This window comes from Macaca nemestrina, chromosome 9 (assembly GCF_043159975.1).
Source record: "Macaca nemestrina isolate mMacNem1 chromosome 9, mMacNem.hap1, whole genome shotgun sequence".
NCBI lineage: Eukaryota > Metazoa > Chordata > Mammalia > Primates > Cercopithecidae > Macaca > Macaca nemestrina.
In genome coordinates, this window is record NC_092133.1 from 41,880,511 (window position 1) to 41,905,961 (window position 25,451).

The 25,451-nt window shown below is 38.0% G+C and overlaps 1 protein-coding gene across 6 annotated transcripts in view; it reads right to left on the reverse strand.

Annotated features, from left to right (window-relative positions):
• LOC105480330 (B-TFIID TATA-box binding protein associated factor 1) overlaps positions 1–25,451 on the reverse strand; it is a 113,057-nt gene that overhangs the window by 10,449 nt on the left and 77,157 nt on the right. For all 6 annotated transcript variants that reach the window (XM_071069494.1, XM_011739004.2, XM_011739045.3 and 3 more), the window contains 10 exons: positions 16,917–17,069; positions 16,250–16,371; positions 15,992–16,159; positions 14,100–14,177; positions 13,832–13,961; positions 12,604–12,745; positions 12,383–12,513; positions 9,994–10,119; positions 7,534–7,686; positions 1,514–1,725 (listed from right to left, as the gene is read on the reverse strand). In XM_071069494.1, the coding sequence (XP_070925595.1) occupies positions 1,514–1,725; positions 7,534–7,686; positions 9,994–10,119; positions 12,383–12,513; positions 12,604–12,745; positions 13,832–13,961; positions 14,100–14,177; positions 15,992–16,159; positions 16,250–16,371; positions 16,917–17,069 (1,415 nt within the window). The remainder of the gene's footprint in view (positions 1–1,513; positions 1,726–7,533; positions 7,687–9,993; positions 10,120–12,382; positions 12,514–12,603; positions 12,746–13,831; positions 13,962–14,099; positions 14,178–15,991; positions 16,160–16,249; positions 16,372–16,916; positions 17,070–25,451) is intronic.

A 25,451-nucleotide genomic window follows, 5' to 3' on the forward strand; every position in this document is an offset into this window, starting at 1 on the left:
TGCTTTAAAAATCCACAATAGGGATACTTATGTGATCATCTGAGAAAAATATCCTCCCAACATGTATAACGTTTTTAGCAAAAGAGAGCATTCTAAAGCTAGTCAGGAATTTCATAAATACAAAATAAGGCAAACTGCACTGAATTTAGTAACATCAGTTAAGGACTAACTTGCAAAAATATAATTAAATGTTAATTACAATTAAGATAAACCCAACTATGAACCTTTAAAGTATGGGGACAGACAGAAGTATGAGAACAGGCTAGACTTTCATTCAGGGAAGAGAGAAGGTGAGAGTGTTAGGGTTGCTACTATTATACTAATCCTAGAAGACACTGACAAAGGATATCTAGTAACTTCTAGGAAAAAGAACAAACTAACATTAAAGATGCAGCTATCAAGCTACGATTTATTATCCTTACTACGAGTCAAGCAATAGGCTTTGTATTTTATATGCATTATATGCATTATTTTCATTGTTACCATAGCTCTATAAGGGTATTATTACCAATATCCCTATTTTAGACTGAGGCTCTGTGAATGATAAACAGGCCCAAGAGAACACTGCTTAAATAGCAGAGTCAGCAGTCAAACCTGAGCCTGTCCGCCTCCAAAGTCCTTTCCTGGGGTCTCTAACTTTATTGTGCCTAATGATCTCTTAGGGATGCTTGTTTTTTGAGACAGAGTCTTGCTCTGTTGCTCAAGATGAAGTGCAGTGGCCCAATCCGATCTCTGCTCACTGCAACCTCTGCATCCCGGGTTCAAGACATTCTCCTGCCTCAGCCTCCAGAGTAGCTGGGATTACAAGCATGTGCCACCACACCCAGCTAATTTTTGTATTTTTGGTAGAGATGGGATTTCACCATGTTGGCCAGGCTGGTCTTGAACTCCTGACCTCAAGTAATCCACCCACCTCGGCCTCGCAAAGTGCTGGGATTACAGGCGTGAGTCAGCGCACCCGGCTGGGATGCTTGTTAAAAATGCCTGCTCTTGAAGTCAGCAGCTTTGGGACTAAGCAGAACCTAGGAATCTGCATTTTTAAAAAAGCAACCACTGAGATTTTTTAAAGTAGAGGCTGCAGACCACATGTGAACACTGCACTCACCAGTTCTGCTTCCTAGTTGGGCCAGATTCCAACTTGTTTTCAGTGCACCAACAGGAATTAGGATGGAGATTTTATCTAAGTCACTTGTTTGGTTCCTCTCACCCTAATCCTCCCAAAAAGGTAAGGAAGGGGGAAGTAGTCATCCCTACTATTGGTTGATGCCTTAAATTTCTTTCATGCTCTTCAGAGTGCTTTCCTATTATAGTCATACCTTTTCATATACTAAACAAATAATCTATTCGATTATATTTCTGTAGTTCTATATATAAAAGGGTTTATTTGGGGTGGATTAAACAACTGAAAAAACACATTTGCAGATACTTAGCCAATGAAAATATTTCACAGGACAAACTTCTATGTAAGTAGTAATATATTTATTTACAAATAAGAGTCTTAGAAGCCACATACCGGGAAACAATGGAATGCCTCTGACCAGGAGGTATGCTGCCATCTAATCTCAAGTAAGTGACAGAGGGCAAGTGAGGTTTGAGGAGATCATGCTCTACTATATCAAGCATGCTTTTCAGCTGACAGAAGATCAGTATCCTGTGCTGGGCCACAACAGACTCTGTGCCACTCTCGGAAGTACTGCCATTTCCCAAACCGCAGTCCAACAGCAACTTAGGAAGAAGAAGAAGAAGAAAAAAAACAACAACTACATAAGTGTTCAATAAAAGTAGATAAGCAATCTCACTATGACATTTCTCTCTGTGGCAAGAAAAGGTTAAATGTACCTGAAATCTGGAAAGCAGATTAGCACTTTGGGCTGCAATCTGTCACCCTGCAGCACACTGAACGTTTTTGAGGTGCTCAGGCTTAGAGTTCCCTGATCACCTCTTCAGAAGTTTTCATTTAATTTTTTTTTTATAGACTCAAGGTCTCACTATGTTGCTCAGGCTAGTCTTGAACTCCTGAGCTCAAGTGACCCTCCTGCTTTGGCCTCCCAAAGTGCAAGGATTATAGGTATGAGCCACCACGCCCGGCCCAGAAGTTTATCTAATAACAAACCTACCTTCCTTTTCCTCAATCCTTGAGGCTGAAGCCTCAATAAATGTTTATTGAAAGTAATGACAAAGAAGATGCCACAGGCAAACTGGTTCATAAAGGGTTATTCAATAATGTATGAAGAAAACAACAGAGTAGCAACATTTGGTAGAAAAAATTATAGAAAAGAAGCATTTAGCTAGATTTGGATTCTTTTCAAGAGAGCTTATTACTCTATCTGTAGACCAAGATCTTTAATGGCAGAAACCACACTTTGCTATAGATCATTTATACTTATTCCTAAAGTGGTTCGGTGTCTTGCACACAGCAAGTACAATAAATAAATGATTGAATAAAATCCAAGAGAATCATGTTTAGATCAATTTGACAAACCATATACCCAATAGTACTATTCTTCAACCATAGTATTTCAGGTATTACTGAACTCTGTTCAAAATCTAAGAGCTGGCTGGGCCAGTGGTGGTGGCTTACACACCTGTAATCCCAGCACTTTGGGAGGCCAAGGCAGGCAAATCACTTGAGGTCAAGAGTTCGAGACCAACCGGGCCAACATGGCGAAATCCTGTCTCTACCAAAAATACAAAACAGCCAGGTGTAGTGGCATACACCTGTAGTCCCAGCTACTTGGGAGGCTGAGACAGGAGAATTGCCGGAACCCCGAAGGCGGAGGTTGCAAAAACAAAATCTAAGATTTTTTTTTTTTTATTGGAGATGGAGTCTCCCTGTATTGCCCAGGCTAGAGTGCAGTGGCGTGATCTTGGCTCACTGCAACCTCCAACTCCTGGGTTCAAGATATTCTGCTTCAGCCACCAGAGTAGTTGGGATTACAGATGCCCACCATCACGCCCAGCAAATTTTTGTAATTTTAGTAGAGATGGGGTTTCGCTATGTTGGCCACGTTGGTTTCGAACTCCTGACCTTAGGTGATCTGCCTCGGCCTCCCAAAGTGCTGGGATTACAGGCATGAGCCACTTCACCAGGCCAATCTAAGATCTTCATGCAGGATGCTTTCTTCTTTCTACTAACAGAAGCTACTCAAAAAAACAAAAGCTCTGATAGGAAAGATAACCAAAACGCCATCCAGGCAAACTCCAAATTCAATGTAAAACACTTAGGGTGTTGTACAGAGAAGGACATTGTTTTCCTCAGAAAGTCCTCTTTGTATGGTTGAAGTTTGGAACTTGGATTTCGGGAGTCTTCCCATCAGTCCCTAACTGGTAATGATAGTTTACTGTGCCTAAACTATTGTGCAAATAATACGATTTAGGCTGAAACCTGCCTTCTGAGGGTCTGGAATTTTGATCCATGCTAGGCAAAGGGAGTATATGTGACCAGCCCCCAATAAAAACTTTGGGCACTGAATCTCTAATAATCTTCCCTGGTAGACAACATTTCACATCTATTGTCACAATTCAATGCTTGAGGAAGAATACATGTTCTCACTCTTCTACCTCACAGCCCTTAAAGTTTGAGATTTTTATTATATAGTAGTATATGGTATACAGGGGAGGCATTCCTCCAAATAAATAAGTCTGATCGATGTAATTATCCCTACATCTTGCCCTTAAATCTGCGAACAAATTACTATTCAAGCTGTTTCTTTTAAAAAGTCCTATCTAAGGTGTCTCAGGAGAGACGTGACTGTGTGGTACCCAGTATAAATAATGTATATTGGCTGGGCATAGTGGCCCATGCCTATAATCCCAGCATTGTGGGATGCCAATGTGGGAAGACTGCTTGAGGCCAGGAGTTCCAGACCAGCCTGGGCAACATAGGAAGACCCCATCTCTAAAAAACAAAACAAAATTAGCCAGGTGTGGTAGTGCACACCTGTAGTCCTAGTTACTTGGCAGGCTGAGGTGAAAGGATTGCTTGAGTCCAGAGTTTGAGGTTGGAGTTATGACCACACCACTGTACTCCAGCCTGAGTGACAGAGTAAGACCCTCTCTATAGGATTAGAAAAAAAAGTGTTATAAGTGCAACTTCCTATACAGATCCCATAAGAGTTCCAGAGTGAAATTTTATCAGAATGTCTGTGTCATGCACACTCAATTACTGAGTTCCAAAGGCAGCAATGTCAAAACCTTAAAGATAACCAGTTAAATTAAGGATATCCAACTAGGACTTCTCCAAGTCCATACTTACCAGACATTCTTCCTAATGCAATCTTTCCCAGATGCAGCTATCCTACTGAATATGTGGACATACCATTTGACATGAGTATTCCTGTCTGGCAGCAGAATTGATACTCTGGTATTCTCACTAATCTATAACCCGAGTCTGCTCTGAGAGACTGATCTAGTTCAGGGCCTTGAAAAGTTGATTACTAGACTCTAGCAAATATTTACCAAGGACATCTAATAATGGGTGTTTGAGAGGTCAGCTGACTCCCTAGAAAGCATTTCAATTTTATTTTGCCCTAACTTCAGCACAGGCTAAATTACCTCAGTTTTTTCAATCATTCCTCATATAAAATGGCTTCTAGATGTTTTGCCATTTTGATCTTCCACTTGTACTGGTCAAAACTATAAAACTCAAAATTTGGGCCAGGTGCGATGGCTCACACCTGTAATCCCAGCACTTTGGGAGGCCGAGGCGGGCGGATCACGAGGTCAGGAGAGCAAGACCATCCTGGCTAACACGGTGAAACCCCGTCTCTACTAAAAATACAAAAAAAAATCAGCCGGGCGTGGTGGCAGGCACCTATAGTCCCAGCTACTCAGGAGGCTGACGCAGGAGAATGACGTGAACCCGGGAGGCGGAATTTGTAGTGAGCCGAGATCGCACCACTGCGTTCCAGCCTGGGCAACAGAGCGAGACTCTGTCTCAAAACAACAACAACAAAAAAACCACAATATTTGTTCTGACTAGTATGAAATACAGTGAAACTACGATGCCCTCATTTTGGCCATTATATAGTCATTAATCCCAGCCAAGATCCTATTAGTTTTATTTACTGGCAACTAATTCACACCGTTCTTTTAGTGAATTTGCCATCAAATCAAACTCAACTTTGCCTCATATAAAATATTTGCTCACAAAGTCAAAATACACCTAAGTGTTTTAAAACTGACTCTGCTTATCTCCGTTAAATTTCACCTACAGTTTTAGTTCATCATTACAGCCTCCTGGAATTTTTCATTCTAGCTTTGGCAATATTAGATACTTCTCTCAGCACTACTTGCTGATAAACATGTTTCTATTAACAGATTTTTAGAAAGCAAGTAACACTTCTCATCACAGACATACTTAGATTTTAAAAAGAAATTTATCCTTTCTGAGACAGAACCTTCACTCTGGCTGAAAAGAACCAAGAAAATGGAAAAGAAGGCTAGTAGAAAAGTCTTCCATGAGGACAGCCAGAAAAAATCTGGGTCTCTTTAAGTTGCAGACTTCCTAAGCATCTTAATTCAAGATGTGTCAGGGTGACAAGAAGCATACTCTAAAATAAGAGATCAATTTAAGCAGCAACTGCTGGGGGGGGGGGGGGAAGCTGTAAGAGCCTATGTATAATTCAAATATGGATGAAATTCAATTTTTATTTGAAAATAGATCTAATTAGAGGATTCCTTGACTAAGTATATCTTACAGCTTTACCTAACACACTAGCTATGTTAGGAAAACCATGAACATTTTATATAAAGACCTATACCAAGGTTTGGTCAAACAAGAAAACCATTCCTTATATCTAAAGATAACAATCATTCTTCAGTTTTGTAGTGTGAAAATCCACAGTCCATTTTACGTTTAGTGATATAAGGATATATATTTGGATATATATGCCAGATACACTATTAGATAACATTTTCCACACTAACCTATGTGGAATCTAAAATCTTCACTCATTAGTTGTTCTCAATGAGCTTTAGGCCAGAATAACTACTGACCGCAAGCTAAAACAATTACTAAGTCTAGATTTTACACTAAAATCTTCATTTATAAGGGTAGTTAGAACTAAATGGCATTAGTGCTAACATTTTGGTGCTTGAAATTGTTTCTCTTAATCTTTTGAAATCTTAGAATTTTAAAAAATTCATTTTTAAAAGCAACACCAAGAGGGTGACATCAGCAAAATGGTAAGAGTATGCAGCTCCAAGTAAAATAAAGAAATCCACATCAACACACATTATAAACTGTTGAAAGACAAAGAGAATCTTGAAAGCAGCAAGAAAAAAGCAAATGGTCACGTAAAAGGGATCTTCAGTAAGATTAACACCTGATTTCTCATCAGAAACCAGGGAAGACATTATCAAGAAAGTAAAAAGATAACCTCCCGAATGGGAGAAAATATCTGCAAATCATAAGTCTGATGATAAGGGTTTAATATCCAGAATTACGAAGAACTTCTCGGCAGGGTGTGGTAGCTCATGCCTATAGTCCCAGGGCTTTGGCAGGCCCAGGTGGGAGAATCGTTTGAGGCCAGGAGTTCAAGACCAGCCTAGGCAACACACTGAGACCCCATCTCAAAAACAAAAAACAACAACAAAAAAACTTTTCAAACTCAACAAGGTGAAATACTCCGATCAAAATGGGTAAAGAACTTGACTACACATTTTTCTAAAGAAGATATGGAAATGTCCAATAAGCACATGAAAAGATGCTCAACATCATTAGTCTTTAGGGAATAGCAAATCAAATCCATAAGGAGTTATCACTTCATACCTAGTAGGATGACTATAATTAAAAGAAATTAACAAGTGTTGGCAAGGATATGAAGATGTAGCCCCTGGTACATTGCTGGTGAGAGTGTAAAATGGTATAGTCATTGTGAAAAAAAGTTTGGCAGTTCCTGAAAATGTTAAACACAGAAATGCTATATGACCTACCTATTCCACTCCTTAGTCTCTAGCCAAAAGAACTAAAAAGAGTAACTCAGATAGATACTTGTAAGCCAATGTTCACTGCAGCATTATTCACAATAGCCAAAAGGTGAAAACAACCCAAGTGTCCACTGACATATAAATGGATGAATGAAATGTGGTATATCCATAAAACTGACCAATGAACAAACTGCAAATGACAAATATTTTAAGAGTCCACTTAAATGAAATATTTAGAACAGGCAAATTCATAGAGAAAACAGAGATCACCAGGGGCTAGAGGAAGGGAGAATGAAGAATTATTGCTTGATGAATATAGAGTTTCTGTTTGGGTGGTGGAAACATTTTAGAAGTAAGATAATGGTGATGGTTATATAACATTGTAAATATAATGCCTCAGATTTACACACTTAAAATTGTTTAAATGGCATATTTTGTGCTGTATATATTTTAACCACATTTTTATAAAAAGCTGTATCAAAAATTTAAGCAAATTTAAAAATAAATGGTAAACACAGTAGTAATCTTTAAGAAAAGCAAATTTATCAAGAATTTATATTCCTGGGGTGCAACACACATTTGGCACTTAAAAGACATACATACTTGTTTCAAAGCTGAGAGCTTAGGGGCATGCTGAATATCATGTAGAGAAGAATTCTGAACTGCCAGTTTTTCGGTAGTGGTCTTGAATTCTGGATGTTGAGGAGTTAAGACTAATGCTGGATGGTTGCACAGTTTACGTAAGTACTGTAATGCCTTTAAGAGGAAGAAAAAGTATGTATGAGTCAATTTTGCATATCACAAATATTTTTTATCTCTATATCTTTCCTTATGCTATTTCCTGTGCTGTATAGAATGCCTTTCCTCCTCTTCTTGCTTGGCAAACTTCTACTCATTCTTCAAGAACCAGTTCAAATGTCTCATTTGAGATTCTTGTGCAGTTTATATGCAGACATTTACAACGCATATAAATTGTACTGTTTGTCTCTCCTACCAGACAATGAGCTTCACATGGCAAATTGAGCATCTTAGTTGTTTTCTTTAAAACCCTTTCCCAAAGTACCCAGTAATGCAGACAGATGCTTCTGGAACCAGGCATCATTTTGGACACAAAAGCTGCTCAATCTTCAATGAGTAAAAAAATTTCTGTCCAGGCACGGTAACTTGCCCCTATAATCCACCCTGCACTTTAGGAGGCTGAGGTGGGTGGATCCTGAGGTCAGCAGTTCAAGACCAGCTGGGCAACATGGTGAAACCTTGTCTCTACTAAAAATACAAAAATTAGCCGGGCAAGGTGGCATGTGCCTGTAATCCCAGCTACTTGGGAGGTGGAGGCAGGAAAATTGCTTGAACCCTGGAGATGGAGGTTGCAGTGAGCCAAGAGCATGCCACTGCACTCCAGCTTGGGTGACAGAGCGAGACCTGGTCTTTTAAAAAAAAAAATTTCTTGAGGACCTTATAAACCTGACATTCTGATTCAGCAGATGAGAGGAGAGCAGGGAAGGGGAGCTAGGTGACTGTCTCAAGTGGTTATATTTGTGAAACAGAACCTTATATGGTCTCTTCTCTGATTCAGCCATACTTTCTCTTCTGCCTCTTACTTGGCTTAAGATTTGGGTCTCAGCCTTGGCACAGAGTTGTTTTATTAGTAAGTTCCATTGGCAAGGCTCAAGACAGTGCTGAGCACTAGGATTAAAAAAAGTGGGAGAGGCCAGCTGCAGTGGTTTGCACCTATAATCCCAGCTACTTAGGAGGCTGAGGAGGGATGATCACTTGAGGTCAAAAGTTCAAGACCAGCTTGGGCAACATGGCAAGACCTTATCACTAAAAAAATTTTTTTTAATTAGCCAGGTGTGGTGGTGTGCACCTGTAGTCCTACCTACTCAGGAAGCTGAGGCTGAGGATCGCTTGAGCCCTGGAGTTTGAGGTTGCAGTAAGCTATGATCCCACCACTCCAGCCTGGGCAACAAAACATGACTCTCTCTCTTAAAAAAAAAAACAAAAAACTAGGTCTTCACAACTACCTTTTCCTTCTTCTATCTTTAAAAATACTACAGTACTTAATCTATTGGCAGGAGGTTTTCTGTGGTGGACTATTCAAGAGGGAAAACTAAAGTGACACTTGCCACCTCTTTTTGTTATTCTCTCAAGCATATGAGGCATGATCTGACTTGAGACTTCTATACTTTTTGTATCCTCTGCCTGGAATCACTTCCCCTCCATACACCTGCATGCCTCAATCCTCCTTCAGATCTTTGCTCAAATGTCACCTTCTCAGTGAGGCAGTCCCTAGCCCCTCAATTAAGAAACCACAACCTACCCTGGACTCTGATACACTATAACCACATTATCAGCTTTGTCTTACACATAATATATACCTAAGTATTTTTCATCTCTACCAGGGAAGGAGTCTGATTTATCCGCTGTTTTAAGTAACCCCAGAGCTCTGAAAAATTACTGCCATGTAGTAGGTGTTCTAATATTTTCTGAATAAAAAAGCAAAAGATTCTCTATTCTAAAGCCCTTCTTTTCAGGTAATATACAAACATATATTTCATTTTATACATTTAATTTTAATATTAAAGTGCTTACTAATATAAAGATAATATTAAATAGGTATTTTAACTTATTTTCAAGCATATATACATAATATTGAAACAAATACACATAGATCCGTATTTTATTTTTCCATATAAAAAGTGCCTCATTAAAATTCATTCTTCAACATTTAAAAAGTGGAATGGGCCAGGCGCGGTGGCTCATGCCTGTAATCCCACCACTTGAGGAGGCCAAGACAGGTGGATCACTTGAGGTCAGGAGTTTGAGATCAACCTGGTCAACATAGTGAAACTCCATCTCTATTAGAAATACAAAAATTAGCCAGGCGTGGTGGGCGCACACCTCTACTCCCAGCTACTCGGGAGGCTGAGGCATAATAGCTTGAACCCAAGAGGCAGAGGTTGCAGTGTGCTGAGATCGTGCCACTGCACTCTAGCCTACACGACAGAGTGAAACTCCATCTAAAAAAAAAAAAAAAAAAAAAAGGTAGGAAGTAATCTATACCTGGAATACATGGCCTGTAGCTTTCAGCTTTGGTTTTTCAGTTTCTTCAGAAAGTGCAGCTGAAGAAACTGTTTCATCAACATCACACTTGGCACGAGACTTAGCAAAATCTTCATAGAGCTGAACCTGTAAAATGGCCCCCATGGGAGAAGTTTAAGTATATTTATTTTCAATTGTTTAAAACACATAACTAGCAAAGGCCAATAACAGTAGTAATTTAAATCAGCCCTCATTAATGAAAACAAATTGTGACATCTCTAATTCACTACAGGAATTACAGGTTATCCACTCCATCTTGGTGAATTCCTTTAAAACTACATTTAGAAAACAAGTATGAACACATTAAGTTGGGCTGCTAAAATATGAAAAATACAAGTCAAATGGTCCAAGACTCAATTTTTCTACTGTTCAGGAAAATAAATACATTACCAATAAAAGAAAATCTGAACCCTTAGCAGTAAATGAGAAAAATCTTCCTTAAATGAAGTTACACGATCAAGACCCTGTATGTATGTTTCAGGACATCAAATTCTACAAGAATGTTACTGCTAGCCTAAAAGGGGAACATATGTCAAGTTTTAAAGCACTACGCTGGGGTCTGGGTTCCTACCTTGTACAAGCTAAAATAATGTGAAAGAAAAGATAATCTAGAGAGCTAAAGGACAGAAATCAGAGAATACAAAATCTGTGAATGCTAAACAAAGCCAAATGCCACTTCTCTTTGGAGCTCGCTTTCTCTAGATTGATTACTTACATGTGTTTTATGCCTATGTTATAGGACCACAACCAGTAAATCACCACAGATTTTTTTCACGTGACATCTTTACTGTACCTACTTTAAGAAGTCTTCATTTCACTTCAAAAATATTCCTTTCAAGACATACTAATTTTTGCAAATGAAGGAAGGGGAACCTGAGAGATGAGGCAGATAGTATAGAAGAATCAAAGAATTCTCAACTTCTTATCCTGCCCAAGTTGAACAGATGAATACCTGCTAACAGGTTAACCATCTATACAATGGAGGGGGAAAAAGTACATTTCTGGGTATGTATATCTCTTATTCATTTGACCATAGTGAATCAAATCCTAATAGTAAGATAGACTGACACATACAAACCTAGAACATAAAAAAATTTTCAAAGAGAAAATTCTGACCCCGAGGCCATGTCTTACTAAGACAAGGAACAGTTTCCATGTAGCTCCTCGGAAAAGTACAAGGAAAGGCTCACAATAAATTCCTTTAATAATGGTCTTTATGTACAAAATCAGAACTGTGCAGAAGGCAAAATTTATTTTGAACATTTTTAGGTAATGAAATAATACTTCAAAGGGAACGAGTGAGGTCCCACTGACCGAGGTTTAAAACTCAGCTCTGATATATAGTCATGCACTGCACAAGGACATTGAGGTCAACAATGGACTACATATAAAATGGTTGTCCCATAAGATACAATATTGTGTTTTTACCATACCTTTTCTATGCTTAGATATACAAATACAATTGTGTTGCAACTGCCTGTACTCAGTACAGTAACATGCTGCACAGGTTTGTAGACTCGGAACAACCGGCTATACCATCTAGGTGTGTGTAAGTACATTCTAGGATATTTGCACAATGACAAAATCACCTAATGATGCGTTTCTGAGAAATCACTCATGCCATTAGCACTGTACAATTGTGTATTAGCTCTGACTGTAGCCGAGGTAGGTAACTTTTCTGAATATCACTTTATTTGCGAAACTGGGGATTAATAATACCTATAATGTTGTGAGGACAGCCTGACAACATTCAGAGGCAGATTTTTGGCCTTTTTATAAACATTGGCTTGTTTCCTTACCAATTTAATACCTTGCAATCTTTTCAATTAACTAGACACATAAGAAAGCAACTATAGGCTGGGACGGTGGCTCATACCTGTAATCCCAGCACTTTGGAAGGCCAAGGTGGGAGGACTGCTTGACCCTGGGAGTTTGAGACCAGCCCGAGCAACACAGCAAGACCCAGTCTCTACAAAAACTAGAAAATTAGCCGGGCATGGTGGTATGTGCCTGCAAGTCCCAGCTACTTGAGAGGCTGAGGCAGGAAAATCACTTGAACCCAGAGGCTGAGGCTGCAGTGAGCCATGACTGAGCTACTGTACTCCAGCATGGGTGACAGAGTAAGACCCTGTCTCTTAAAAAAAATTTTTAAAAGCAACTATGATACTGAATTTTGTTTTCATGCTATATTCAAAATGTATACACTCAAACTTATATCCACATCATTTAGGCTTTATCTGCATCTGATAAAGCCAAAGGCTAAGCCCCTTTACTCAATAGTTTTGTGGCTTATACAAAATGATCTGCTAATAAACATACCACTAACAATGATAAACACGAGATTCCTAACCTGGAGAGGACTAAGAGTACAATAATAGTCTTGAATAATTTTAGGTGGAAGATCCTGCAAAACATCTTCTTTCATTCTTCTCAAAAGAAATGGCAGTACTTGGCGGTGCAGCGCATCCATAGCAAGAACACCTGTTAATAGTTAAGAGAAAACGGCTTCAAAAAAAGTTAAGAATAAATTATATTCACTTACACAGGGTTATAATTACATCTCTTTCATACCTGCTTCTTGCTCTCGACTGGAGCTTCGAGCATCCCTACTTGCTAATATAGGTTTACCATATCGAGCAGCAAACTGGCGTTCAGTACCCAAAAATCCTGGCATGAGGAAATCAAATAATGACCACAGCTCCAAAACGTTGTTCTGTAAACAGGAACACCAATTATCTTTCGTACGGGGATTATTTCCTTATAATTACAAAAAATACCAAAAAAATTTAGCCGGGCATGGGGGCATGCACCTATGGCCCCAGGTACTTGGGAGGCTGAGATGGGAGGATTGCTTGAGCCCAGGAGGGAGAGGGAAGGGAGAGAGGGAGAGTGGGGCGGGGGGGAGGCGGGAGACAGAGAGAGAGGAAGGAAAGAAAGAAAGAAAGGGAGAAAGAGAGAGAGAAAAAGAAAGAGAAAGAGAAAGAGAAAGAGAAAGAGGAAGGAAGGAAGGAAGGAAGGAAGGAAGGAAGGAAGGAAGGAAGGAAGGAAGGAAGGAAGGAAAGAGGAAGGAAAGAAAGGAAGAAAGAGAAAAAGAAAGAGAAAGAGAAAAAGAAAGAAAGGAAAGAAAGGAAGAAAGAAAGGGAGAAAGAGAAAAAGAAAGAAAGAAAGAGAAAGAGAGCGCGAGTAGGTAAGTACATAAAGAACCATCAATTTCTAAAGCTGGAAGGGATCTTACAGGTCACATGGTGTTTACTTCTCTACTGAGAATGACTGAAGGTCTTCCCACCAAAGTTTACTATCCAAGCTAGATGTGAACATTTGCAACCAATTCTTCTGGAGGACAAGAGAATTTCTCAAAAGTATCTAAAGGTATCTACATACCTATCTCCTTCCTTTTCCAAAATAAACTTCTACAATCGCTTGCCTTCAACTTCCTCCTGACATCAGGTGTTCACACTTCTACTATATAATGATTCATCTCTGACTCAGCTCTAGCTTTTCAATGCTAAATCAGACTGCAGTGTACTACTACAGAAGGAGAATGGCCAGTGTGGAGTAGAGTCTCATTTTTATGTCTTTCATACTTTTGACACAAGATTTCTATTTACATAGTCTAAAATTACATTTTAAAAATGACTTTGAAAACCTGGTTTGTTTAACAATGAACCATTAAACAAGCAATAATTATATACTGGAAAATTATCATTCCTATAACTACAAAAAAAATCTTCTTTAATTCACTGCCAAATACCAAGCCTACCCTCCACCTGGCAAAAAAAAAAGAATAGTAAATAATTACCTGGATTGGTGTTCCAGAAAGAATAATCCTATAATTAGCAGTCAGTTGTTTTACTGCTTTTGACAACTTTGTTTTTCCATTTTTGATGACATGGCCTTCATCAAGAATGCAGTAGTTAAATTTAATATTTCTAAGGGAGAATAAATAGAAAATTTTACAACTTTTGCTATATGTCCGGAACTATATGAAGAATCTTTAAAGTGGGAAAATATTAAGAGTCTTCAAATTTGATATTAATTTTTCTAAAAAAAAAAATTTTAATTCTTACCTAAAGAAATCTATGTCATTCCTCACAACATCATATGAAGCCACTATTAGATTGTGCCTTTTTACTTGGTGCTGTAACCTTTATTTAGAAATGAATAAAATTAGAAAACAGAGACCCTGAAAAGTTCTTAATAGCTACCATTGTATAAAGTGCTTTCAATCTGCCCACTAAGCCCAGCATTCCCTTCTGCTTACTCTACATACATGACCCTGAAGGGCTACTCTTCTGATGACTTGGCTGTGTTGCCCTACTCAGTCTCATTAGAAAAGAGATGAACATTAGACTGAAAATATGGTGGATATTTCAACTTTACTTGCCAACACCTCTTCCTTAGGGGCACTATTCCTTTATCATTCCATGTTGTTCTAGGTGATGTGGGGGAACTACCAATCATGTGCCCCCATAATCACCAAGGAAATGAAGCATTTTAACCAGGTTAAGCTATTCACAATATTTAATCCCCTAACCACAAAGGTTGTTTTGGAAGCATGACCCAAACAAGGCCAGTCAGTCATCTCCAGTACTGATATATTCATGAGAGAAAGGGAAGATCTGTTTACTATAGTTGCCAAACTAAGAGAATATGGGCCAGAGACTGCCCATTGTCATCTTATCTACCAACTGTGGACTGAAGCCCAATAGTAACAATAAGTTATGTAAGGGGAGGAAGAGTGAATGAGAGTAATCTAGATGGGCCTGAAGCAACAATCTACCCCCGAAATTCTCAAGTTAGTGAATTAATGAATTTTGTTTGCTTAAGCTACTTTGAATTGAATTTCTATCACTTACAAATGAACGAATTCTATCAAAGAGGCACTACAGTAAACTGCTCAAGAGTGCAAGTTTTTGAGCTGCCTGTATTCGAATCCTCACTCTCTCCACTTCATTAGTTGAGTGACCTTGGACCCAGGCCCAATGCCTTAGACTCCTTATTTGCAAATTGGAACAACAGTATTCCTACCTCACAAAGTGACTGTGAGAATACATAATACACAATTTTAGTTTTTTTTCAATTCTGCTCCTTCTATACATAATACACAATTTTACATTTAAAAAAAAAAAAAAAAACTGCTTAGAATAGTGCCTGGCCAGTAAGTGCTCAAGATAAAAACTAAAAAATTTTAATAACATTATTTAATAATATTTGCTATTATTAACACAGGAGTACAGCAAATCTATGGACTAATCAGCAACTATGACTATCCAACCTTAAAAAATGAACTCAAATCAATGAGCTTCCACTTGAAAAAATTTACAGTTAGGAACATAAGAGATGTATTAGTTAATAGGGAAGGGGTAAAGCTGAAAGAACTCTAAAATTTAGTGCAGTCATGACTGCAGCAGCAGCTAAAGCAGCCATAGTGGACAAAAAGTACTTCTGGGGAGAGGGAAGGAAAGGGAACAAGGCAAAGGGGAACTCTTTTTTATTTAAGAGAGGGGGACTCACTATGTTGCCCAGGCTAGTCTTGAACTCCTGGGCTCAAGCGATCCTCCTGCCTCAGCCTCCTGAATATTCAGGACTACAGGCATGTTCCCCTGCACATGGCTCAAAGAGATCTCAGGAAAGTGGGTAGAAAATGACAATAAAACAGAAGCACCAAAAAGATGCTACGGTCACAGACTCCCAAAAGGGGCATACAAAAGCGGCTTTGGTTCCTGATAGTTCAGCAGCTCCAGGAAAGCTCAACTTATTGTACAATGGTTAAAAGTCCTCAATTTTGATAAGCCTCACTGATTACATCTTCCCAAAGTACACTCACTTTTCATAAGTGAAGTTTCTATGTCACATAACCAAAAGAGCTAATTAGAATTCACTTTTAATAAATGTTATTGTTCCTCATCTTAATTACGACAAAAGCTGAAATATTTTGTTATTGTCGTACACCTCTTACCTTATTCTTTCAGTGGGAGGTCCAGTGTAGTGCAACGGATTGAGGTATTCTCTGGAGCAAAATTTACCTACTTCATCCACCCAATGGCCTGTTAATGTTGGCGGACAAACCACTAAGGAAGGAAGTGGCATACATTCTGCCAATTTTGATCTTGCATATTCCTGGGCCCTTTACAATAGCAAAACACAATAAATTAACCAGCTTGTTTACATTTCTCCAAATCTGGAAACCTTATTTTAAAATAATATCTTAAATTACCTATGACAATGATCTCCTGCTAGAATGCAGATGGACTGTAAAGTTTTTCCTAAACCCATGTCATCACACAGAATTCCATGAAGTTTATACTTATTAAGAAATGCCAACCAGTTCACACCATCCTGTTAAAGAGAAAAATCATAAATGTGAATACATCATAAATTTATTTTTTCTTATAAAAACATTTTCTTATAAACATGTTTGCACAAAACAAAAATCTTTCTATACGCAAAAGTGAAATAAATGGGTATAAGACACTAAACACAAGATTTTACTAAATCAATTTTACAAAATGCTTTAAGGCCAGGTATGGTGACTCACATCTCTAATCCCAGCACTTTGGGGGGGCTGAGGTGAGAGGATCACTTGAAGCCAGGAATTCAAGACCAGCCTGGGCAACAAAATGAGAACCCTGCCCCTACCAAAAAAAAAATAGCTGGCCATAGTGGTGCACATGCATAGTCCCAGCTACTCGGGAGGCTGAGGTGGGAAGATGGCCTGAGTCCAGGAGTTTGAGGCTGCAGTGAACTATGATTCTGCCACTGCACCCCAGCCTGGGCAACGAGCAAGAACTTGTCTCAAAAACAAAAAAAAAGCCACAAGGCTTCAACATTCATTTGAAAGGAAAACTCACTATTCCTATTTACAAGATAAGTATAAAACTTACCTGCTGATATTTTCTGAGTTCAGCATTGATTGGTACTGGAATTTTATAATTTTCCAATTTTTTCCCATCTAACAATTGCTCCAAAAAGTGTCGCTCCTTGGCTTTCAATTGGATTAATTCTGCTGACATGTTTGGAGGGTCTGGAATGCCTGCCTAAAATGATTTTTTTTAAGTTATTAAAAACTATGCACTCAGTTTTCATTCTTAGATCAAATAAACACAACAAAAAAAACACACAGAAAAAATAATTCTGAAAATTGTACAAAGACTTGAAGACAAATGAGGTTAAAGAAATGGACAAGTATTAAAGGTGCTACAATCTGACTACTAAGTAAATACATATGGAATATCTGAAAGACCACAATCTACAACTTCATTTTCCCACACCATGCATTATTTGATGAAGAGGCATATAAAGTTGCATAGTTTATTTTGAATTAAATACTATTACTGGCACTTCTCAATTTTACTGTTCTGATACCCTACGGTATTAGTTCTCAAAATGTGGTCTGCACGACCCCTATGGATCTCTAAGACCTTTTCAACTATTTCATAATAAAAGGAGAACATTATTTGCTTTTAATCACTGTGTTGACATTTGTGTGGATGTTGCAAAAGTTATAACGAAGAAAACTGCCTGTACTTCAGAAAGAATCAAGGCAATGGCACCAAAATGTGCTAGCAGTCATATTTCTTAGAACCATACATTAGCATTTTTTCAAATAGCCAGTGTTACTTTAAAATGTCCTTGATAAGCCAGGTGTGGTGGCTCACACCAGTAATCCCAGCACTTCGGGAGGCCGAGGCAGGCAGATCACTTGAGGTCAGGAGTTCGAGACCAGCCTGGCCAACATGGTGAAACCCTGTCTCTCTACTAAAAATAAAAAAATTAACTGGGCACGGTGGTGTGCACCTGTAGTCCCAGCTACTCCCAGGCTGGCAGGAGAATCGCTTGAACCTGGGAGGTAGAGGTTGCAGTGAACTGGGATTATGCCATGGCACTCCAGCCTGGGTGACAGAGCGAGATTCCATCTCAAAAAAAAAAAAAAAAAAAAAAGACAAAAAATATGATAAAGCAGTAAAAATGATCTATTTTAATAAATCTCAACCCTTTAATGCATGTCTTTTTTAACATTCTGTGAGAAAAAAAAACTGTGAATTCTGCTGCTTATCAAAGTACAATCTATTGAGAAGCTGAACTAGCCATTAAAAAAAGACCCAAATATGAAGTCTTTAATACTCCAAGAATTTCCCTGACAAACTCAGTAGTGTTTATATTACATATCCATCCTGGGTGTACCCAACCATATGTTTTGTTGGTGGTTGATGTTTCATATTCTTAAAATAAAGATTTATGGGTATTAAACTTGGAAACACCAGACAATACTTACTACTTAGATTTAGACAAACTGTGCCCAGGAGAAAGAAAGTATATTAACATAGCCATTTTTTAAAGGAAAAACATTTTACTTGAAAGGACTGATAAACTATGGATATTCTGAGTTTGGTATTTGGCTGACATTTTCTCAAAAATGAACCTGTCACTTCAAGGAAAACAACTGACATTAACTTGTTGTCACTGATAAAATTAGTATTTACAAGATAAATTGACAGTTTCCAATAAAAACAATTTTCTGCTGTTGATAATAAACATGATTTTTTAAAATATTATATAATGAATTGTGTCCACCTGTGGAAGATTTACATAACTCAATGAACCAATATTTTCCAAATGACTGATGCATAATGTTACAAAACATGTATGGATAATAAAAGATTCATTCAAAAGTATAAGACATACTTACCTGGAAGCGCAGATACCATGATCACAAAAGTGTAAGACAAACCAATGAATTTCAATGTAAGACAGTATGAAACATTCATTGATAGGATTTAGATTCTATATTGCACATAACACTTAACAAACTTTCTCTTTTTGAGTTCTGGTATGTTATCAGATAAAATAATATCCACAATTATTTGAGAAGGCTGTCAAAATATTGCTCCTTTTTCTAACTATCTCTGTGAGGCTGGACTTCCTTTATATATCCTGAACCAAAACATAGTGCAACAGACTGAATGCCCAAGCAAACATGAGAATCCAGCTATCTACCATTAAACCAGAAATACTGGCCGGGTGTGGTGGAGGAATGAGCCCAGGAGTTTGAGACCAGCCTGCAGAACATAGTAAGACCCCATCTCTACAAAAAATTTTTTAAAAAGCCAGGTGTGGTGACACGGGACTGTAGTCCCAGCTTCTTGGGAGGTTAAGGCAGGAGGATCGCTTGAGTCCAGGAGAGGCTGAGGCTGCAGTGAGTTGTGATTGTGCTGCTGTACTCCAGCCTGGGTGACACAGTAAAACCCTGTTTCAAGGAAAAAAAAAAAAAAAAAAAAAAAAACCCAAAAAAACAAAAACAAAAACCAGACATAAAAAAGATTTGCAATAGTATAAAACAATGTCACTCTTGTCACTCACACATTGTTTTAGAAAAGTTATTTTTCGTCAAAAAAGTTAATTATGTTAACATTTAGGTTTGTTATTTAAATGAATTATTTAAAAATTTCCCAGTTTTAATATCTATTACAGAAAATATTATAAACAACAGCTCTTTGGTGTCAATTTTTAAGAGTGTAACGAAGTACTGACACAATAATCTATCTAAAAAAGAAATCAAGAAAACAATCCCATTTACAACAGCAACAACAACAAAAAATAGGAATAAATTTAAGAAGGTGAAAGATCTATACACTGAAAGTTATAGAACATTAATGAAAGAAACTGCTGGGGACACAAATAAATGGACATAAATATGGAAAATAAATGTTCTTGGGCTGGAAGAACTAATATTGTTAAAATGTCCATACTACCCAAAACGATCTATAGATGTGATGCAATCCCTACACTGCACTGAGAATCCCTAATCCCCAAAATTCCAGTGGCATATTTTACAGAAGTAGAAAAAGCAATCCTAAAACTCATATGGTTCTCTATTATCCCTCTGAATAAGCTTTCTATAAAAACAAACAAAAAAAACTCATGTTGAACCACAAAAACCCCCGATAGACAAAGCAATCTTGATCAAAAGGAACAAAGCTGGAGGGATCACACTACCTGATTTCAAAATATACTACAAAGCTATAGTAATCAAAAGAGTATGATCCTGGCATAAAAGCAGACAAAGACCAATGGAACAGATTGGAGAGACCAGAAATAAATGCATGTATTTACAGTTAATCTTTGACAAAAGAACACACAGGGGGGAAGGACAGCCTCTTCAATAAATGGTGTTGGGGAAAACTGGATATTCACACACAGAAGAACGAAACTGGACCTTTGTATCTTACACCAAGTACAAAACTCAGGTCACAATTGATCAAAAAATTAAACGTAAGACTGGAAACTATAAAATTACTGGAAAAAAAATAGAAAAAAGCCTTTTTGACATTGGTCTGGGCAAATTTTTTGGATATGACTCCAAAAGCACAAGAAACAAAATCAAAATACAGGCCAGTCATGGTGGTTCACCCCTGTAATCCCAGCACTTTGGGAGATTGAGGCAGGAGGACTGCTTGAACCCAGGAGTTTAAGACCAGCCTGGGGTAAACAGAGGGAGACCCCATCTCTACACAAAATAGTTAGCTGGGCATGGTGGCACACACCTGAAGTCCCAGCTACTTGGGAAGCTGGGGTGGGAAGATCACTTGAGCCCAGGAGTTCGAGGCTGCAGTGAGCCATGATCATACAACTGCACTCCAGCCTGGGCAAGAGAGTGAGACCTTGTCTCAAAAACAAAAACCCAAAATCAAAATATAGGTTGAGCATCCTAAATCCAAATACCGAAAACATTGTTAATGCCAGCATGACAGATGAAGGAAACGCTCATTGGTGCATTTCAGATTTCAGATTTTCAGATTAGGGATGCTCAACTGGTAAGTATAATGCAAACATTCAAAAATCTGAAATCTTAAATACTTCTAGTCACAAGCATTTCAGATAAAGGATACTCAACATGTATAGACAAATGGGACTGCATCAAACTAAAAAGCATTCTGCATAGCACAAGAGACAATTAACAGACTGAAGAGACAACCAACAGCATGGGAAAAATTATTTGTGAACCATAAATCTTGATAAGGGGTTAGTATCTAAAATATAAAAGGAACTCAACTCAACAGAGAGAAAATAAGATTTAAAAATGGGCAAAGGACCTGAATAGGTATTTCTTCAAAAAAAAAAAAAAAAAAAAGATATATATATATATATACACACACACACATACACACACACAAACGGCCAAGAGATATATGAAAAAATGCTCAACATAAATCATCAGGGAAATACAAATTAAAACTGGTATGAGATATTACCTCACAACTGTTAGAATGGCTATACTAAAAAGACAAAACGTGTGGAGGAAGATGTGGAGAAATGGGAACCCTTGCATACTGTTGGTGGGAATGTAAATTAGTACAGCATTATGGAAAACAGTATGGATGTTACTCAAAAAACTAAAAATAAAACTACCATATAATCTAGCAATCCCACTTTTGGCTATATATCCAAAGGAAATGAAATCAGTACACTGAAGCGGTATCTGTACTTCTGTGTTCATTGCAGCATTATTCACAATAGCTTAGATTTGGAATCAACCCAAGTGTTCGTCTATGTGATGAACGGATAAAGAAGCTGTAGTGTATCTATATATAATTGGATACTATTCAGCCTCTAAGAAGGAAATTTTGTGACACCATGAATAAACCTGGATGACATTATGCTAAAGTAAACAAGCCAGGCACAGAAAGACAAATATTATGTGACCTCACTTATATGTGGAAATCTAAAATGTCAAACTCATGGAAGCAGAGTAGAAGACTGGTTGCTAGGTGCTTAGTAGGTAGAGGGGAGAGGACTGAGGGGAGATGGATAGATGTTGGTTAAAGGGTACAAAGTTTATTTAGAATGAATACATTCTGTAGATCTGTACAGCATGGTGACTACAGTTAATGATAATGTACACTTGGAAACTGCTAAAAGATTAAAATTAAATGGGTTTTCATCACAAAAAATGATGAGTGTATGAACTAAGATATATTAATTGGTCTGATATATTTCACAACATCATTTTGGACACCATAACATTTTTTTTTTTGAGACGGAATCTCACTCTGTCGCCCAAGCTGGAGTGCAGTGGCCCCATCTCAGCTCACTACAACCTCCGCCTCCCAAGTTCAAGTGATTCTCCTGCCTCAGCCTCCTGAGTAGCTGGTATTACAAGTGCGTGCCACCATGCCTGGCTAATTTTTCTATTTTTAGTAGAGACGGGGTTTCACCAGTTGGCCAGGCTGGTCTTGAACTCCTGACCTCATGATCTGCCCACTTCAGCCTCCCAAAGTGCTGGGATTACAGGCGTGAGCCACCATGCCTGGCCACATGTTTTTTATTAATAAAAAATGAAAGACCAAAAAAGTCATGAGACCAAAAAATTTGAGAACTACTGCCCTATGATGTCTCCCAACTTAAGAAATTTAAAATTCTGGAAACAGAATTTCAATTAAATCTAACTAAAATATATATTCCACATAACACTAAAAATAGCATTAGGGCAGTGAGGTATGTACAATGAGTCTATTTTCAAAGGTTTTGGAATTAACTTTATCTACTAAGATAAAAACGAACATTTTAGAACATCTAACAATATAATGATAATCATTAAAGTCTTTCTGCACAATGCTTTACAAATAACAAAATCTTCATATATTTATTCTCATGGAAATTTTAAGAAATGACAAGACATAGGGCTACATAGCTAGGTCCATTCCCTAACAATGAAACCCTAAACCCAAGCGTCACAAATATTGGTTCAGTGCCAGCAACCCCTCTTGTGAGTGTCTTTCTCACTCCAATTCCCATAAAAATCAGCAAAAGTTACTAACAGTGCAGGGAATTAGTGTTTCTATAAAAATCACTGGTTGATATTCCAAGATTCTTTGACAACATGCATTTCGGAAAAGTAGATGACTTTTTCTATGAAGACTTAACAGAGAGAATCAAAATAAAGAGGAACAGGAATGAACTTTCATGGCATCATTCTTGTTTCTATTGCTATATATCTTCAAATTCACTAATATTCTCTTCCACAGTATGTCTAACCTGCTATTAATGCAATCCACTGTGTTTTTATTTATAACTGCATTTTTCATCTCTAGAAGTTCAATTTGGGTCATTCTTATATTTTTCATTGTGCTCATCACACTCATGCTTTCCTCCTCTACCTTGAACATATGGAGTGTGTGTGTATATATATATATATATATATTTTTTTTTTTTTTGAGACAGGGTTTCACCATGTTGTCCAGGGTGGTTTCGAATTCCTGAGCTCAAGGGATCCGCCTGCTTTGGCCTCCCAAAGTGCTGGTATTACAGAGGTGAGCCACTGCACTCAGCCCTGGAGTATATTTTAATGTCCTTGTCTATTATCTGGGTCTCTTCAGGGGACTGTTTCTATTGACTGTATTTTCCCCCAGTTACTGGACATATTTTTGGGTGTGGTAATTTTTTGGTGAATGTCAAACATCTTAAGTTTTATGTTGTTGGATGCTGTATTTTTTTTAATTATTCCTTTAAATAATGTTGAGGCTTTTTTTTTTCTGGGCAATATTTAGTTCAGCTGAAATTAATTAGATCCCATTGAGGCTTGCTTTTAAGCTTTATCCAGGAAGATCCAAATCAGCCTTTTGTCAAGGGCTAACTTGGCCCTATTACTGAGGCAATATGCTTCTAAGGACTTGATGCTCAGTATGGTAGAAGGTCTTGTTACTCTTAATCTCCTTAGTGGAAATACAAACTATTCCCAGCCCTGTGTGAGGTCTGGAAATTGCTCCACCTATTCCTTTCTACAGTGATTCTTTCCCCAGTCTCAAAGATGTTGTCATAGTACATGCAGATGAATACTCAGCCAAAAGCTTGGGAGAAGCCCCTGTGAACTTCTGGAGCTTTCTCTCTGTGCAGCTACCTCCTGTCTGTGCAGTATCTACCTTCAGGTACTCTGTCTTGCAAATTTTGTCTTAACTCTTCAGTTCAGCAAGACTACTGGGCTCTCTTTGGGTTTCCCTTCTCTGTGATATGGCTTCAGGCAATAAGCCAGGGCACTTCATTTGTTTCGTTTCTCTCATAGTTCACTACCAGTGCTGCCTGTCGTCCAATGCCTGAAAACCACTGTTTGGTACGTTTTGTCTGGTTTTCTAGTTAAGGTAGGAGGATAAATCTTGTCGCCCGTTTCTCCATCATGGCCAGAAGCAAAATCTGTATCACAGTAGTGTTGTAATTTTCACATCTATCAAAGTGAGTCTTACTATCTTTTCTCAATACCTAAAGTTCAAAATCTCTTTTGTCACTCTGTTATCAAGTATTGTTGTTTTTCCTTAAGAACAAACCAACCGGGTGGCTCATGCCTGTAATCCCAGCACTTTGAGAGGCTGAGGCGGGCAGATCACTTAAGGTCAGGAGTTCGAGACCAGCCTGGCCAACATGGTGAAACCCCGTCTCTACTAAAAATACAAAAAATTAGCATGCTGGCTAGCACCTGTAATCCCAGTTACTAGGGAGGCTGAGGTAGGAGAATTGCTTTCACCCAGGAGGCGGAGGTTGCAGGAACCAAGATCACACCATTGCACTCTAACGTGGGCGACAAGAACAAAACTCCATCTCAAAACAAAACAAAACAAAAAACCAACCAAGAAAACCCCAAAAGACTATTGCTAAGTGTTAGAGTTTAGACCCTTTATCACCTCACAGTGGATGTGAGCTCTATTTTGGTGCACTTTGAATTCTAATCCATATTTAAATGGCTATTAAATCGATTTTCCTAAAATATGACTTTCAGCTGTTAGACTAATATTCCTTAAAAACAAACAAAAACTGTGGTCATCATCTCCTTTGTTTAAAGAACACATAATAGCTTCCCACTGCTCACTTATTTCAAAGCTAAGAAACGGCCAAGGAGACTAAGTACAACACATTTGGTTTAAAAGTGGGATGAAGGCCTCGGAGTTAAAAGAATCTGAGTTAAAATGTAGGAAGCAGAGGATGAAAACAATTCTGGAAATGACACCTCGGTCTTGTGACACCATGGTCTAGTATCTGTGTTGTTGCAGTAATTTTTTTTCACACATTTTTTAGTGTGAGGTAAAATATACATGTAGAGAAATAATCTAAGAAACAGTTTAGTAAATTATAAAACAAACATCTGTACAACCAGATCAAGAAAAATACCACTGCAGTCACCCCAGAAGATCCCATACGCTCCTTCCCAATCATAACCTTCTCTCTCCTTTCCTCAAGAGGTAATCATTTCACTGACTTTTATGGTAATTTCTTTCTTATTTTTCTTTATACCTTTATCACCAAATTTCTTTTGCCTGTTTTTGAATTTAATAAAAAAGGAATCCTATGTTAAGGATTCATGAATATTACTGTATGTGTCTGTGTCTTCTTGCAGTATAACAGTACACAATTTACATATCTACTCTCCATGA